Below are 18119 nucleotides of genomic sequence, written 5' to 3'. Positions count from 1 at the left end.
CGATACCCGTACCCTACCCGATACCCGGCTATCCGTACCCGGCCGGGTACGGGTACCCGTTTGCGACCCTGGTGCGGCCGGGTACGGGTAGGCCGTGAGTCACTGGTGAGTAACCGTTTGTCACTCATTTCCCAACGTCTTGTCTCTTCTCACAATTCAAGTTCCTAGAATCAACCCACCCGCGCCTGCAACATGGCGTCATCCCAGAGGTCGCAAACGGGTACCCGTACCCTACCCGATACCCGGCCGGGTACGGGTAGCCGGGTATCGGGTAGGGTACGGGTACCCATTTGCGACCCTGGTGCGGCTGGGTACGGGTAAGGAATCAAAACCCGTTTGCGACCTCTGTAGAAGAGTGACGTTGAGGCGACTGACAGCCAAAGCAGGTTGGCGAGTGGACGGCAGCTAATACTCGAGTCGGAGACACGGAGCTGGCGCCACTGAGATCCTGGGGTGAAATCTGGTCAGCTGTCCTTAATTAAACCAGCTTGTCGTAACCTCATCATGCGATGTGGCAAGAGAGCGCTTGCTGTGTGGATGTTATCAGGGAGAGACGGGCTGGGGGTGGGTTTCAGGGGGGGGGTGGGGTTCCTACGGGTTGCCTGGGTCGAGCTTGTGTTTAGTTTGTTGTCCTTCGGCCGCACCTCAGATTAGCGCGGTTGCCTACGTACCGCGCGAAAGAAGTTCAACAGGCTTTCGTAATACACATCGATTGTGTTTGTAGCTATGTAATGTTCGCCAATTGGCGTTCTTTGGTCTGACATTGGTGAGACTAGGCCATAAAGAGGGCTTCTGTCTCTGGTGTAGGCCATTCAGTTCAAAGACAATGCCATCTATTTTATCAGAGCGTGTTCACCATAAGAACTGTGTGTGGTAAATGTGGACTTGATGCCTTGCAAAAGCTTCATATTTGGTGGGGGGAGCCTTGCCTGTAAGCATCTGGCAGTTCACCAACGTTGGTTCAAGCAAGCTTGACCTCTGATGTGGACACTGAACGTCGAAATTGGTTCCCGAGGTTTCTTGCAGCGACGAAAGCAATGTTGCTGACATTCCGCACGGCTAAGAAGGCAGTGATACTGATGGGATGCGTAAAATTACCTTAATTTTTGTTTAGTTTATTTTTGTCCGTGTCGCTTACGAGGGGCAGATTTTTTTTTTTTGCGCTCACGACGACGCAGGCGTTGACACACGTTCTGGCTGATTTGGCCTTTTGTTTAATAACCGGTGTCGTTGACGCCCCCGATGTCCAACTTCTAACATGCTGTGTCAACCGATACGATTTGACTCCGTATTCTTGTACAGAGAAATTTAAGTTTTCATGTCCATACTGCGTACAGCCGTTTCAACACGGGACAACAACCAAAAACGCGTCTATTTGTTTGTGTTTCTCCCTTGTGATGGGACTTTGTAGGATGAACGCTGATATTTATAAGGGGCACGGGGTGACCAATAAGGTTCTGAATTGGTCTGTAATCAGGTAGGAGCACTGATAAGGGGTTGACAGGTATGGTCTCAAACCTTGCCCAATTCAAGGAACGTATAACACGTAGCCTTTCGCGACCAATATCATCCATAATACAGGTTTTTTTTTATGGTTAAATCGCGTAAATATATGAATTAATGTGTCATTTAACCCGCCACCATCCGACACAGCCAATTAGTAAGGTTTGTCACGTGAACGGAACATGCCAATTCTTTACTAGTACAGCACACCGGTGTGTTGGAGAGCAAAGCCACAACATTTACAAAATGTATTTAAGGAACGAAACAGGAGGACTCCTCCACAAATCTGGCTGCCGCCTGATGAAGCTGGTTGTAATTCCTGGCGAAACGTCACTCAGATTGTGAATGTTGTGGCTTGTCTCTCCAACACACCGGTGTGCTGAACTAGTGACGAACTGGCACATTCTGTTTACCCTTACTTATTGGCCGTGTCGGGTAATGGCAGGTTTAACGACACATTTATATATTCACGCGATCTAACCCAAAAAAACCTGTTATCAAGGGACGCATTAATCCTTCATAACAGCTTTTGAATTAGCGCCGGCTATTGCTGGCCAAAGAATTTGATTACCCGACCGCAGCTCCCAACATTAGCGGCGAGTGATACCTGCAACCGCTGTTGGGCCATCCCTTAGGTCGACTCGGCCTTAAATGGGCGCGCACGAGTGTGATGGTGCGACCGCATCACAACGATCTTAGCGCTGGCACGGCAGACAACCAGAGGCTCACGTGGTGGAGATGGATTAAGCGAGCGAATCAATTTTGCGATTCATCAATCGGCCACAGCCTGTAATTGGAGAGAGATTAGTGGCTCTCAGAGTGGTGGGGTAAGGGGAGTTGTGGTGAGACCCAGCACAGCCATCAACACTGCAACGCCACCATGGGTTGTGGTAGGCTGAAGGCAGCGGTGGTGTCTGTGTTAGTATGGGTGGTGTGTGTGTGTGTGTGTTCGTCTGGGTGGTGTGTGTGTGTTAGTCTGGGTGGTGTGTGTGTGTTAGTCTGGGTGGTGTGTGTGTGTTTGTCTGGGTGGTGTGTGTGTGTTAGTCTGGGTGGTGTGTGTTTGTCTGGGTGGTGTGTGTGTGTGTCTTAGTCTGGGTGGTGTGTGTGTTCGTCTGGGTGGTGTGTGTGTGTTTGTCTGGGTGGTGTGTGTGTGTGTCTTAGTCTGGGTGGTGTGTGTGTGTTCGTCTGGGTGGTGTGTGTGTTGTCTGGGTGGTGTGTGTGTGTCTTAGTCTGGGTGGTGTGTGTGTGTTCGTCTGGGTGGTGTGTGTGTGTGTGTTGTGGTGTGTGTGTTAGTCTGGGTGGTGTGTGTGTGTGTGTTAGTCTGGGTGGGGAGTGTGTGTGTGTCTTTGCTTGTCTAGGGTGTGTATGTGGGTTAGTCTGGTTTGGGAGTGTGTGTGTTATTTTGGTTGAGGTATGTGTGTTACTCTGGGTTGTGAGTGTGTGTGTTATTCTGGGTGAGGTGTGTGTGTTTGTCTGGATGGTGAATGTGTGTTCGTCTAGGGTGTGTATGTGTGTTAGTCTGGGTGGTGAGTGTATTTTAGTCTGGGTGGAGAGTGTGTTTGTGTTTATTGTGTATGTGTGTGTTTGTCTATGGTGTATGTGTGTGCTAGTCTGGGTGGAGAGTGTGTGTGTATCTATGGTGTGTTTGTCTATTGTGTACATGTGTGTGTGCTAGGCTGGGTGGTGGGTGGTGTGTGTTCGTCTAGAGTGGGTGTTAGTCTGGGTGGGGAGTGTGTGAGTCTGGGTGGTGAATGTTTGAGTCTGGGTGGGGAGTGTGTGAGTCTGGGTGGTGAGTGTGTGAGTCTGGGTGGGGAGTGTGTGAGTCTGGGTGGTGAGTGTGTGAGTCTGGGTGGGCAGTGTGTGAGTCTGGGTGGTGAGTGTGTGAGTCTGGGTGGTGAGTGTGAGTGTGTGTGAGGCTGGGGGTGAGGTGTGAGTCTGGGTGGGGAGTGTGTGAGTCTGGGTGGTGAGTGTGTGAGTCTGGGTGGTGAGTGTGTGAGTCTGGGTGGGGAGTGTGTGAGTCTGGGTGGGGAGTGTGTGAGTCTGGGTGGGGAGTGTGTGAATCTGGGTGGTGAGTCTGGGTGGTGAGTGTGTGAGTCTGGGTGGGGAGTGTGTGAGTCTGGGTGGGCAGTGTGTGAGTCTGGGTGGTGAGTGTGTGAGTCTGGGTGGGGAGTGTGTGAGTCTGGGTGGGGAGTGTGTGAGTCTGGGTGGGGAGTGTGTGAGTCTGGGTGGTGAGTGTGTGAGCTGGGTGGTGATTGTGTGAGTCTGGGTGTGAGTGTGTGAGTCTGGTAGTGTGTGAGTCTGGGTGGGATGTGTGGTGAGTCTGGGTGGATGAGTGTGTTGAGTCTGGGTGGTGAGTGTGTGAGTCTGGGTGGTGAGTGTGTGAGTCTGGGTGGTGAGTGTGTGAGTCTGGGTGGTGAGTGTGTGAGTCTGGGTGGTGAGTGTGTGAGTCTGGGTGGTGAGTGTGTGAGTCTGGGTGGTGAGTGTGTGAGTCTGGGTGGGTGAGTGTGTGAGTCTGGGTGGGGGAGTGTGGGAGTCGGGTGGGGAGTGTGTGAGTCTGGTGGGGAGTGTGTGAGCTCCATGGGTTGGGAGGTGTGTTGAGTCTGGGTGGGAGGTGTGTGAGTTGGGTGGGAGTGTGTGAGTCTGGGTGGGGAGGTGTGTGAGTCTGGGGTGGGGAGTGTGTGAGTCTGGGTGGGAGTGTGTGAGTCTGGGTGGTGAGTGTGTGAGTCTGGGTGGTGAGTGTGTGAGTCTGGGTGGTGAGTGTGTGAGTCTGGGTGGTGAGTGTGTGAGTCTGGGTGGTGAGTGTGTGAGTCTGGGTGGTGAGGCTGGGTGTGAGGTGTGAGTGTTGATTTGGCAGGGTCATTTCTATGTTGTGGGTCTTTAACCACTGACGTCGCCACCCACTGGATGATGTTGGTACTCACAATGCCCGTCCAGAATGCAGAGCGAAATCTTCCTCCATCACGTGCTACTACCCACGACGTATCACTTCATCACTCGTTCCGAATGCAGCGAGATATTTTAGCCGCAGGCTAAAGGCCCCGAACAAATTGGTTATAAAATAAGGCTGGAGTCGCCTTGGAGTCGGTTGGAGCCTCGGAAAACGATCTTTGCAACTGTATGTTTTATGCACAGACTAAATAAATCCGGCACCTCGTAATGGAGTTAAGTACAACATTTTTAGTGGGGGTTAAGCAAAAAAATGTGGTTAAGTAAAAAATGGGGTTAAGTAAAAAATAGATCTAACTACTTAGCTCTCTTGAGCTATCTTCAGTTTTTTTCACTTTTTTTTCAGTTTCATTTATTAGGAGGAAGTCCGTTCTAAATCAGGCGCGATGATTATACGACGACCGGCAAGGGGTCGTCGATGTTCCGCACCTCCCCCCCCCCCCCCCCCGCCTGGCGCGGGATGCGTTGGGAGCTGCTGCAGTGGCCCCAATGCCCCAGGAGGTTACGCTCCGGGCAAGTCATTTGGCAGGAGTGAAATACGAAACTAGAATTTAAAAAAAATTCTTTTACCTGCCAAGGCCCCACTGAGCTATATAGCTTATTTTTCACAAGCGAACTGGCCACACATGAAGTGGCTTATCACGTGGACATTTATAGCAGCCAAATACTCTGCACGCGGAGACAAATCCACATGACCACGGGGAGAGAGGACACGCACACCCCAAATATACAGGTGTCGGGTTTGGAATCGAACCCACGACCTCCTGCATGCCAGGCGAGGTCTCATGCTCCCTCCGTATTCTTCTAGCTGGACTTGGAGGTGCTCAGAATCTCGCCGCAGTTTTTCTGCAGGGTGGCATCCGCTGGGTGCCATCCACGTTCCACTTTCAGCAGGAGCTGCACCTGCCGACTGTGTGCCCGCCGCCTTTTGCGACGGATAGGCAGAGGGGAGGGGGCTTACATTTACGCGATCTGCGAAAGAAAGCATCATAGCTCTTCGGATCCCTCCATGATAAACTAAAGATTCTGATACTGATGTGGCAAGTCTCCTGAAGGACAACTGACCGGCGCAAGTCTCGCGAGATTTTCGTCGCGTGCGGTGAAGCAGTTTGGGAGAATTGCAGCCGCGTGTGGCCCGCATTTCTGACTGGTTCGGAGCCTGCATCACCCCTTGCTACGAGTTGTGACCCGAAGGCTTGAGGGGGTGGCACCACTCCACCAGGGCAGTGGCGACCTTCCTGGTCCAGGGCCATATGCCGGGCGGCTACGTGGAAGTGGGAGGCCCGTACCTTCACCAGGCATTGCAGGCTGGGTACTCTGGCCTCCTCGAATGCTTCCTTTGGGAGTGCCGCCTTGTTTGATGGCCGTGTCCCCTCCTCCAGATTGCCAGCTGTGGTAGTCGCCGACGTTGTCAATGACGATATCGTCCAGTCGGCGGCGATGTTGAGGGTTGGTTGTGCTTTTGACAGTGCATACATTATCAGAGTTATGTTTTTTGTTTGCATTATGACTGCAGGTATTGTGGTCTATGCAAACATGACTCCTTGTAAAAAAGGTGTCAGTTTTGTTGCCAGATAGAAGGCTAAAACACCAATTATCATAGAATAAAAATGTATACCTGGGGTGAAAAACTTTGATGGTCGACATCGTCGGCCGCTGGACTCCCACCTGTCCATGTGTGTGGCCGACCGGCCGGCCAATCGGTCGGCCAATCGCGCTAGGACTGTTGGAGGGTTGTATTAGTAGGTTTTTACCCTTTAAACTGGTACAAAAACTGACACCTTTATACAAGGCATTACGTTTGCAATAACCGCAACACAAGCAGTCAAAATGCAAAAAAAAAGAAACAACTCTGATGATGATAATGATATGCACTGTCCTTGAAGTTGATTGGTCCACACCCGAGACAGCTTTCCTTAGAGCCTAGTCTCCATTGGTGTTGGACCAGATGACGCCAAAAGGCGTACAACTCAAAAAGTGCACTATCAGAGTATTGAGAGCTCGGGGTAAGCATTTACACTATGAGACCTCCTTTACCAGTGGCAAAATATAGGTGTCATATATGTATAAAGGTGTCAGTTTTGTACCAGTTTAAAGGGTAAAAACCTACTACTATATTTTGCCACTAGTAAAGGAGGTCTCATAGTGTGTTGGAGGGTTCTCATCGGATCTACTTTTGAAGTGCCAATGACCAATTTTCCAGAAGTGCGCTAAGTGTGGTTGAGCCTGGCTCGGCCGCCACGGTGGCGAGATGTTAACTACCTCGCCTGGTATACAGGAAGTCGTCGTGGGTTAAATCCCGACCCTGACTCCTGTATATTTATAGTTTGCCTGTTCGTTCTCCCCGGCGTTGCGTGGATTTTTATCCGGGTCATCCGGGGTTTTCCCTCCAAATTTAGCAACATACGTTTAGATAATGTAGCCGCTCTACATTTCCACACGATAAGCCACTTGGTTGTGCTATTGTTTGTGGTCAGGTGGCTTGTGAAAAAAAGAGCTATATGGTAGCTCAGTGGACCTTTTACCTGGTTTAAAAACAAGTTCAAATAGGGCGCTTCACCGGTCGGGTACCGCTCTGCACAGGTCTCGCGTTGCGTTTCGTTCTCGGGCCTGGCCGATGGCATTTCGTATCCTCATGCTTGTTGTGGAGCGCAAACGACGATCGCCGCGTTACGTTTTCGGGCGTCCAACCTCCCCCTCTCCTTTCCCTTTTTCTGCTCTCAAATCTGTGCCTGCTGTTGGTCGGGGGTGGGCAGAGGTCGCAAACGGGTTTTGATTCCTTACCCGTACCCGTACCCGGCCGCACCAGGGTCGCAAACGGGTACCCGTACCCGGCCGTACCCGTACCCGGCCGGGTACGGGTAGGGTACGGGTATCGGGTACCTGATTGCGACCTCTGGGATGAAGCCATGTTGCAGGCGCGGGTGGGTTCATTCTAGGAACTTGAATTGTGAGAAGAGACAAGACGTTGGGAAATGAGTGACAAACAGTTACTCACCAGTGACTCACGGTCTACCCGTACCCGTACCCGGCCGCACCAGGGTCGCAAACGGGTACCCGTACCCGTACCCGGCTGGGTACGGGTAGCCGGGTATCGGGTAGGGTACGGGTATCGGGTACCCGGTTGCGACCTCTGGGGGTGGGTGTCGGAGTGGATATCTTTGTTGTTGGCTCCCGCAGCCTGCCGTTGTGCATCCTGTACAGGCCCTGCGGGGAGTTTGAAAGTGTTGCTCATTCCAACATCGTCCAGTGGATGGCGACGCCGACCATCAAAATGAATCCGAGCTTAGCATAGGCGCTCTGTGTGTATGAGCGTGGGCGAGTGAGTTGTGGATGGGTGTGTTTGTGGACGGGCTAGTGAGTGTGCGTGCGTGTCTGTGCCAATGCAGGTGCTACTGGTGAGCAGTAGCCGGTACCCGGACAAGTGGATCGTGCCGGGCGGTGGCATGGAGCCCGAAGAGGAGGCGAGCGTGGCAGCCATGCGGGAGGTCTACGAGGAGGCACGCAGAGACATGGGGAGACACGGGGGAGACACGGGGGAAGGCACGGGGGAGACACGGGGGAGACACGGGGGAGGCACGGCGAAGACACGGGGAGACACGGGGCAGACACGGGGGAGACACGGGGGAGACACGGGGGAGGCATGGGGGAGACACGGGGGAGGCACGGGGAAGGCACGGGGGAGACACGGGGGAGGCACGGGGGAGACACGGGGGAGGCACGGGGGAGACACGGGGGAGACACGGGGGAGACACGGGGGAGGCACGGGGGAGGCACGGGGGAGGCACGGGGAGGCACGGGGGAGGCACGGGGGAGGCACGGGGGAGGCACAGGGAAGACAGGGGAAGACACAGACGGGGGAGAAGGCACGGGGTAGGCACGGGGGAGACACGGGGGAGACACGGGGGAGGCACGGGGTAGGCACGGGGGAGACACGGGGTAGACAGGGGAAGGCACGGGGGGGGCACGGGGGAGACACGGGGGAGTGCACGGGGGAGGCACGGGGGAGACACGGGGGAGGCACGGGGGAGACAGGGGAAGACAGGGGAAGACACAGACGGGGGAGAAGGCACGGGGGAGGCACGCGGAGACATGTGGGAGACGTGTGGGAGACATTGTGGAGATACTGGGAGACACGGGGAGAACCTCGCCTCCCCTCACACACAAATGTCCCCCGTATAGCCTAAACAGACTATTGGGGCAAGTGCTGTTAGCGAGCGCCTATGAAGGCCAGAACGGCACACGAGGGGTAGGTGGCCAGCACCACGCTCGGTCGCCTTTGTCTCCTCAGTGCTGATGTTTACACACCGCACCAGGTATTAATTTAAGGTTCAGTCGACCTAGGGGAGGCCCAGGACCGCTTCACATATTTGCTACTTTTATTGGTTGTTGACTGCGCAATAGCTTCATGATCTGGTGGAAGGTGGAGAGTGTTGGGAGCGAAATGGTGGCTAGGATGACGTCTCGACCTTCATAAATCTGCGATGTGGTTTGTGTGGCTTTAATTCCAGGCTGGAGTGAAGGGAGACCTTGGGCGGTTACTGGGAGTGTTTGAGGTGAGTCCTTATTGCAATATCTGTGGGGGGAAAAAGAGCCATCGGATTCCTCCAGTGTAAATGCATGTTCTGGTTCTGAATAATAATGTTTTATTTGTATACAGCGGCAGCGTCAAATAGCCGTAGAAGTGCTCAGTTTGCTCACGGGGTGGCGGGATACCACGGACAACGAGCGGGGGAGGGCAGCCAGAAGTGGCGCCAACAATTTCCCCAACCCCTGTGGTCGTCCTACCCTTGCTCGTCTTGCAGAGGTCGCAACCGGGTACCCGATACCCGTACCCTACCCGATACCCGGCTACCCATACCCGGCCAGGTACGGGTACCCGTTTGCGACCCTGGTGCGGCCGGGTACGGGTAAGGAATCAAAACCCGTTTGCGACCTCTGTCGTCTTGCCACCTCCATTAATGAGTACTTGTACCTGTGCGGGGAAACCGGAGTACCTGGACAAACCCCACAGGCATTCAAGGGGGGACGGGCCGGTGGGGGGGGGGGGGGTAATGCTCAATCTGCGTGCACACGGCAATGAATCCGCTTGCTGTGCTGTCATGAGCCAGGAGGTGGCGACCTCAATGCGCAGAGGGTAGGAGACGTGAACGCACGCACGCACGCGCGCGTGTGCGTGTGTGTGGGTGATCCACCAACCTTCGCTGCCTCCACCGCGCTGGGCTACAGGCCACGTTCGACACGGCCACCGGCGTGCGGGTGACGCGAGGGTACGGCTTGAGAGCCGTCGGTGTTGTCGGTGGTTCTCTCAGCGGGTCAACCGCATCATCGCGTGACGCTTTCGGACGCGTGTCAGCGGCCGTCTGGAACGCCCTTCCTTCCGATATTAGGAAGCCACTGGAGCTATGCACTTTTAAATCTCTATTGAAAACTCATTTATTTGGAACTGCTGTTGTTTAGTTTCTTGTCCATCCCCCGCAACTCCGATTAGCACGGTTGACTACGTACAATGCGAAAGAAGTTCAACATACGTACATACATAGACTCGCACAGAGACCCATAGACTCACACAGAGACCCATAGACTCACACAGAGACCCATACACCTACGCAGAGACCCATAGACTCATACAGAGACGCATAGACTCACACAGAGACCCATAGACTCACACAGAGACCCATAGACTCACACAGAGACGCATAGACTCACACAGAGACGCATAGGCTCACACAGAGACGCATAGACTCACACAGAGACGCATAGACTCACACAGAGACCCACAGACTCGCGCAGAGACGCATAGACTCACACAGAGACCCATAGACTCACACAGAGACCCATAGACTCACACAGAGACCCATAGACTCACACAGAGACGCATAGACTCACACAGAGACCCACAAACTCGCGCAGAGACCCATAGACTCGCGCAGAGACGCATAGACTCGCGCAGAGACGCATAGACTCACACAGAGACCCATAGACTCGCGCAGAGACCCATAGACACACAGAGACGCATAGACTCACACAGAGACCCAAAGTTTGTTGGCTTTCCTCGCACCTCCGGTTAGCATGTTTGGCTACGTACAGTGCGAAAGAAAGTTCAACATACGGTACATACAGCCGTTTTGGAATGGGGGGCTGTCAATCAAGGCCACTGCTCCCCGTGCCACTTGTCTTTTCTGTTTTCTGTATTCGAAAAGTTCACTTTCACGCCGCGCCGCATTCACCCACCGCTCCACATTCACCCATCACACTGCAGGACACAAAGACAAAGATCCCCTGTGTAGCCTTAACAGCCTTTTTGGGAAAGTGCTGTTAGGGAGCACCTATGAAAGCTGGCGCAGCACACAAGCATGCTGTAAGCCCCTCGCCCACTCGCTCACCTGCTCGCTTACCTGCTCACTCACTCGCCCACCCACCCACTCGCCAAACTGCAGGTCACCTCGCTTCTTTTTCCCAAGTTCATACAACACCCTTGCTCAATGCAAGACACACATTAACTCCACCTACAACAGCAGCACTGAGCTCTGTGTTGCTCTTTACTTGACATTCCGCGCCTTCGGTTCTGTGCTCGGCGCAACCGTGATTTAGAAAGTCTCCGTCGGTGCGCGCGTCTCTCGCCAAAACCCAAACCGTAGAACCAGGAGCGCAAGCACCGCACCTACGTGTACATCCTGATCGTCACGGAGATCCTGGAGGACTGGGAGGACTCCGTGAACATCGGTAAGGAAACGCACGCTCCGTCAGCCGCCGCCGCCGCCGCAGCCGCCGGTAAGAACCCTCGCTCGCCGCGCTCTCTCCCACCTCCGGACTTGGACGGGCCACCAACGTGCTCTCGGCTGCCACCTCCACCTGCTCTGCTTGGGCTGCCTTTCTCGGGTGGCCTCGGCCTCCACCTGATCCGCTCGGGGCTCCCTCAAGCCACCTCCCTCGGGCTGCCTCTCTCTTGGGCTGCCTCTCTCTTGGGCTGCCCCTCTCTTGGGCTGCCCCTCTCTTGGGCTGCCCCTCTCTTGGGCTGCCCCTCTCTTGGGCTGCCCCTCTCTCGGCTGCCCCTCTCTTGGGCTGCCTCTCTCTTGGGCTGCCTCTCTCTTGGGCTGCCTCTCTCTTGGGCTGCCTCTCTCTCGGGCTGCCCCTCTCTTGGGTTGCCCCTCTCTTGGGTTGCCCCTCTCTCGGGCTGCCCCTCTCTTGGGTTGCCCCTCTCTTGGGTTGCCCCTCTCTTGGGTTGCCCCTCTCTTGGGCTGCCCCTCTCTTGGGTTGCCCCTCTCTTGGGTTGCCCCTCTCTTGGGCTGCCCCTCTCTTGGGCTGCCCCTCTCTTGGGCTGCCCCTCTCTTGGGCTGCCCCTCTCTTGGGCTGCCCCTCTCTTGGGCTGCCCCTCTCTTGGGCTGCCTCTCTCTTGGGCTGCCCCTCTCTTGGGCTGCCCCTCTCTTGGGCTGCCCCTCTCTTGGGCTGCCGTTCTCTTGGGCTGCCCCTCTCAACCTGCCACTCTCGGCCTGCCCCTCTAGGGCAGGGGTGGCCAACCTGTAACAGACCAACAGCCAAAAAGTACCCACGAGTTCTGCAAAGAGCCGATATTTATATATGTATATGTGAGTGTATATATAGACAGTTTTTGGCACATCACGGGACACATTCATCATTCTTTGCTGCGACTGTGACCGTGTGTTCTACGTCATGCCCCTTTGATAGAGCCGCATGTGGTGGATTAAAAAGCCACACGCGGCTTGGGCGGCGCCCGTTGGCCACCGCTACTCTGGGGTCCTCTCTCTCCATTCGCCACGTTTTGTCTATTTTAGTCGCGTATTTACAAACTGTATGAGCAAACTTAACGCGCTTTCCTTTCACTGAACATTGCGGATGAAAAAAGAAAACGTGTTTTATTTTAAACATTTCACCTGGAAAATTCCTTGAGATTGGAACAACTCGCTTCCAAGGGTGGCCAGGCTGTCAAGTGACACGCAAACACATACAGGCACAGACACGTTGAGGCAACAACAGCGCTTGTGCCAGGCTAGGTGCACTTGAAGCCAGGTGGAGTGTTCAAGGCTCATTGACGTCACGGGATAGACTCAGGTGTTATGGATTAACCGCCTGAGATGACTGACATCTTAGTTTAGGCTGAGTCGACCAAGGGGAGGCCCAGGACCAGTTCAGATAATTCTCAATTGTGTTGGCCATGAGTGGGATTCGAACTCAGGTCGCCGGGATCGTAGTGCAGCGCTCTAACCGCTACACTACCGCTCCCCATACACGAAGGTGCATGCAGACGGACACACAGAGACACATGCGGGGCACACATTCAGACACACATACAGTCACATAGAGACACGTATTATTATCAATCCTGTAAATGAGACACTGAATGTCAGAAACGGGTCCAGAGTTGAACGAATGCTGTTGAAATGCACTCCCAGAAGGCCGTGTGGCCGATGGGATTGTGTAAACAAAACCTACTTGTATTTTTTACATCAAGGCACATGTCGGAAATGCAGGAATCATCTGTTTATTTATGTTACTTACTATAGCAGTGAATCATTAACGGTGAATAAATCAGCTGCGCCATGCACGAGCGCACGCAGTTCTAGATGTTTTACTTGCACCGCGTGGAACCGAGTCGAACTGTCCGCTGATTGGAGCGGTAACGCGGCCCAGAGAAATGGGGGGGGGGGGGTGGAGCCCGTTTGCCCGCTTGTTGAATCAGTTCGTGGTCCGAATTGGAATTTTAAAGCAGCCTCCATATAAAACAATATGGTCTATGGTACACAAGGACAACACTGGTTATTACTGCCGGGTGTATTTACCCATAATTACCGCACGCTGTCCGCTTCGCAGTGGGCCTCAAACATCCCGCGGCGTCATTCTAACCGAGTAGGCCGTCGCGTGCCCGGCGTCGCAGTCCAAGTTTGTCTCATTTAAACAATTAAATCGCAGGCCGCAGATCTTACAGAATGATAATACAGTAAAACCTTGGATTGCGAGTCACTTGGTCTGCGAGTGTTTTGCAAGACGAGCAGAAATTTGTAATAAATATTAATTTGATAAACGAGCGAGGTCTTGCAATACGAGTAGTACGTGTACGCTTTGTCTGCCGAGCGTCACGTGATCACAGCTGATGTACGAGTGCTTTGGATTATAAACACGTTTCCGGAACGAATTATGCTCGCAATCCAAGGTTTTACTGTATTTATTTATACTGCAGGAGGAATCCGATGAGCTGATGAGGTATTTTTCACAGTTGTCCAGTAGGGACGGGTAAGAACGTTGCAACAATAAACAATACAAAAAGCATGACAGTGCAAAGTATAAGAAGGGTAAACGAATCACTACATATACATGCAAATGAAACTAAATCAGCCCCATCCTACCAGGCAAAGCCCACTGAGGTATTAACTTGTGTTTCAGAAGCGAGCTGGCCGCAAATGATAGCTCAACAAAGTGGCCCATCATTTGGACATTTATAGCACCAAAATAATCTAAATAAGCTCCACATTCAATAGCAATCGTCACCCGTTACTGGCAGACTGATGCACGGGAACAGCTGCCACGGTGGGGGGCGGAGGGGGTCTCTGAATATGTGAGCTGGTTTGAGTTGCTGAGCCATTCAAGCCCCATGTGCATGCAAATGAATATGATATTGTTTATTAACAATTGTGAAATGTCATCTCACTCATTCATCTATCCGCCTTTGTGTATTCATTCATTCTAACCCCATGTTCGCTCCCCCTTTCCTTCCCCATGGCCTGCCCTCAACTACTGCCACCTACTACCACCTACTACCAACTACCCATGCCACCTACGACCTACTACCACCACTTAACAACTACTACCGGCAACTACCAACTCCCTGCACCTCCAACTACCACCTACCTTGTGCCACTTACCAATCACCCACCCCCACCACCTACCACCAATCCCTGGTATTCAATCGCTGCGGCCACCTACTCCTGGTCCTTGCCCTATCGGCTTGCCCAATGCCTCCCCTTCCCCCGTACCACCTCCTCCGTCCACTCCACCCACCCCCACCGATCCCGTCCCGACCACAACCCCCCCCCCACCAATCCCTTCCCGACCACAACCCACCCCCCCACCAATCCCATCCCAACCACAACCCCCCCCACCAATCCCATCCCAACCACAACCCACCCCCCACCAATCCCATCCCAACCACAAACCCCCCCCCCACCAATCCCATCCCAACCCCCCCCCCCCCCCCACCAATCCCATCCCAACCACAACCCACCCCCCACCAATCCCATCCCAACCACAACCCACCCCCCCACCAATCCCATCCCAACCACAACCCCCCCCACCAATCCCATCCCAACCACAACCCCCCCCCACCAATCCCATCCCAACCACAACCCACCCCCCCACCAATCCCATCCCGACCACAACCCACCCCCCCACCAATCCCATCCCGACCACAACCCCCCCCCCACCAATCCCTTCCGACCACAACCCACCCCCCCCACCAATCCCATCCCACCACAACCCACCCCCCACCAATCCCATCCCAACCACAACCCCCCCCCCACCAATCCCATCCCAACCCCCCCCCCCCCCCACCAATCCCATCCCAACCACAACCCACCCCCCACCAATCCCATCCCAACCACAACCCACCCCCCACCAATCCCATCCCAACCACAACCCCCCCCACCAATCCCATCCCAACCACAACCCCCCCCCACCAATCCCATCCCAACCACAACCCACCCCCCCACCAATCCCATCCCGACCACAACCCACCCCCCACCAATCCCATCCTGACCACAACCCACCCCCCCACCAATCCCATCCCGACTAAAACCCCCCCCTCCCACCAATCCCATCCCGACCACAACCCACCCCCCCACCAATCCCATTCCGACCAAACCCCCCCCCCCCCACCAATCCCATCCTGACCACAACCCACCCCCCCACCAATCCCATCCCGACCAAAACCCCCCCCCCCCCACCAATCCCATCCTGACCACAACCCACCCCCCCACCAATCCCATCCTGACCACAACCCCCCCCCCCCACCAATCCCATCCCGACCACAACCCACCCCCCCACCAATCCCATCCCGACTACGGCCCCCGCGTGTGCCCTGCGTAGGCCGCAAGCGGGGCTGGTTCTCCGTGGACGCGGCCATCGAGTGTCTGCAGGGTCACAAGCCCGTGCAGGCCTCGTACCTGCAGAAGCACAAGCAGGGCGGTCCCAGCAGGGGAGGACAGCGCCGCCACCGTTAACAACGGCGCCACCCCCACCACCCCGGTCGTCGCCGCAGCAGCAGCAACCGAAGACAAGGCCGCCACCCACCCCATCGCTAGCACGCCCGACGTCAGATGATAGCGGCGATGAGCGCGAGCATCTTTAACAGCGACGGAGATTGAGCGAGGCGGGGGGGAGGAGATAGATGATGGCGAGGGTGACGACGGTGCGGTGTGAATTGTGCAGGCACGCGTTGTCACTTGCGATGTTAATGTTCGTAGTGCGATAACAAAGAAACTAAACGGTGACGCGGAGATGAGATCATTATCAGCAGCTCGGGACAGGAGAAACGTTCAATTGTATTTTATAATGTGATGTACAGAGGCTTGCATGGATGTTGCCAGTATTGAATTTGCACAGGCGTTGTTATTATTTTTATTTGTCATATTTCTTGTCTTTATTTTCATTAATTTGCGTTTCCCGTCGTTTTATTTTTAGAGAGTGGTTTTTAATTTCTATTGTCGAAGTTACTGCTGCTGTTTCACCGCATGACAAAGTTAATTATCCTAAGCCATACTCTTGGGTTTTGTGATTTTATTTAATTTTCTCTCAAATGTCAATTTTACGCATTTATTTTTTTTCTCTGCACAAAGCAACAGAAGTATCTCACTCCATGATCCACTCACTCCAGTTGTGTGGGACTCCATGCCGGGATTTTCAACTTCCCTGAAAAAAAAAGTTAACTTATCAGTATATAGGTGAAATGTTGTTAAGCGCCCGTGTAATATAACACTACTAAAAAAATGTGTTTAAACATTTACGCGCAACACTCGTTATTACGACAACAAAAAAACTAGTTACGAACATTTTATATCGAAGTGTTTAGACTGCAGTTGCTGCTGACGACTAATTGCATCGTCGGATAAAGAGTTGTCAGTCACCGGCGAATAAGCGGAGTTCCTAAGCGCGCCCACTTGAGATGAGGGGCGAGGGTTCAGTGTGGGATGAACCGAGGGTTCTGTAGCAAAGCAATCGGGCATCGGGTGATGGCGAATTCCACGTCGCACGAGAAGAGACGTGCTGATGTAGACGTCATTGGGCAGTGAAGATCGCTGACGCAGCAGCTGGCGGCAGTGGCAGCAGCAGCTACAGCAGCTACAGCAGCAGCAGTAACAGCAGCAGCAGCGGCGGCAGCAGTAGCAGCGGCGGCAGCGGTAGCAGCAGCGGCGGCAGTAGCGGCAGCAGCGGCAGCAGTAGCGGCAGCAGCAGCGGCGGCGGCGGCGGCAGCGGTAGCAGCAGCAGCGACGCTCGGCTCGTGTCAAGTTGTACGCGGGCAGCCTCAAGGTTGACGTCCCTCGTAAATGTGTCACACGTTTTTTAAACGCGCTTTATGTGTTTATTAAAACGTGAAGTTCAACTTAAGAAGTCCGATAGTTTTTACTGAATAACTCTCTTAACCCATATCGATGCCTCCACGTGAAGGAAAAAAATAAGTATTTTTGTTTTCTTTTTACACATCCCGTCATCCACTAAGTGCGTAATTCCAGCAGTGTTCAGCAAAAGGCCGGGAAGATTTCAACATTCGGGCATCTCGGCGGCAGATTAAGTCTTGCTTTGATCCAATGCCGGTGACCTGCCGGATGTTTGTTGGCACGGAGCCTCTCTGCTCGACATGGGTTCTATGTGGACGCAAAGCTTCAGGATGGACGACTCGCCAACAACCCTGGTGCATAAGGCAGCTGTTTAACGTGCGTGCACTTGCTTAACGACACGCGTGTTAAACGCGCGTCCACACCTCGGAGATCGGTTCGCGCAACTTTGGTTGCACGCAACTTAAATCGCCTCCGCAACTGGTTTACTCGGCGGTAAGCTCGTCCCTCGAGCGACGATACTTGCAGCACGTGCTGCAACATTGGAAATCTGGTCGTTACAATCCTGCCTTCGTGATTGGTCATCGCGATCCTGATGCGGGGTGGAGCTAACCGGGAAAGGGGCGGGGCTCCGATGTGAAGGGGCGTGTTTCTGACGTCATGGGGCGAAATGGGCAACCACTTTCTCAGACGTTGGACAAAGCAGTCGCAGGCGGATTGAGTTGCGCGCCGATTTAAGAGCTTGCTGGCCGTGCGATCGATTGCGAGGAATTGCCGATGGGATGGTTGCCTCGCCAACAGAAGAGGCAGGGCTGTGTATCTGTCGCCATGACGCCGGTGACCGTGCGGAGGGTTGGATGTGTGAAGGACGCCGATCGCAGATGGCAGCGTATGGGCAGCGTGAGACCCGGCACGCTTTGCAGCAGGCATTAGGCCACCGGAACAAATGGAAACATTCTTAAATAAAAAAAAGCACTTTTGAAGAAGGTTGTTTCATAGATTTATTCGTGTCAAGGTGGTTGTGAGTGTATGTATGTTAAATTTCAATTTAAAGCTTTCGTGACTGCAGGGATTATCTTCTTGGTTATTTCGGTAAAGTCACGT

The 18119-nt window shown here is 53.8% G+C and overlaps 1 protein-coding gene across 5 annotated transcripts in view; it reads left to right on the top strand.

The window, feature by feature from the left end:
- Positions 1 to 17062, top strand: part of LOC133355405 (diphosphoinositol polyphosphate phosphohydrolase 1-like) — a 46313-nt gene extending 29251 nt beyond the window's left edge. Inside the window, exons 2-6 of one of the 5 annotated variants that reach the window (XM_061572685.1) lie at positions 7839 to 7949; positions 8961 to 9005; positions 11091 to 11175; positions 15550 to 15664; positions 15702 to 17062. In XM_061572685.1, coding sequence (XP_061428669.1) covers positions 7839 to 7949; positions 8961 to 9005; positions 11091 to 11175; positions 15550 to 15664; positions 15702 to 15783 — 438 coding nt within the window. In that variant the 3' untranslated portion in view covers positions 15784 to 17062. Of the gene's footprint in view, positions 1 to 7838; positions 7950 to 8960; positions 9006 to 11090; positions 11224 to 15549 lie in introns of all 5 variants that reach the window. The other 4 variants (XM_061572684.1, XM_061572681.1, XM_061572683.1 and 1 more) reach the window with 4 other exon arrangements.
- The last annotated feature ends 1057 nt before the right edge of the window (positions 17063 to 18119 follow it).

Source organism: Lethenteron reissneri, chromosome 51 (assembly GCF_015708825.2).
Source record: "Lethenteron reissneri isolate LAM-NWPU_2019-01 chromosome 51, ASM1570882v1, whole genome shotgun sequence".
Lineage (NCBI taxonomy): Eukaryota > Metazoa > Chordata > Hyperoartia > Petromyzontiformes > Petromyzontidae > Lethenteron > Lethenteron reissneri.
Note: the sequence above shows the minus strand (reverse complement) of the source record. Positions and strands in the feature narration are given on the sequence as shown.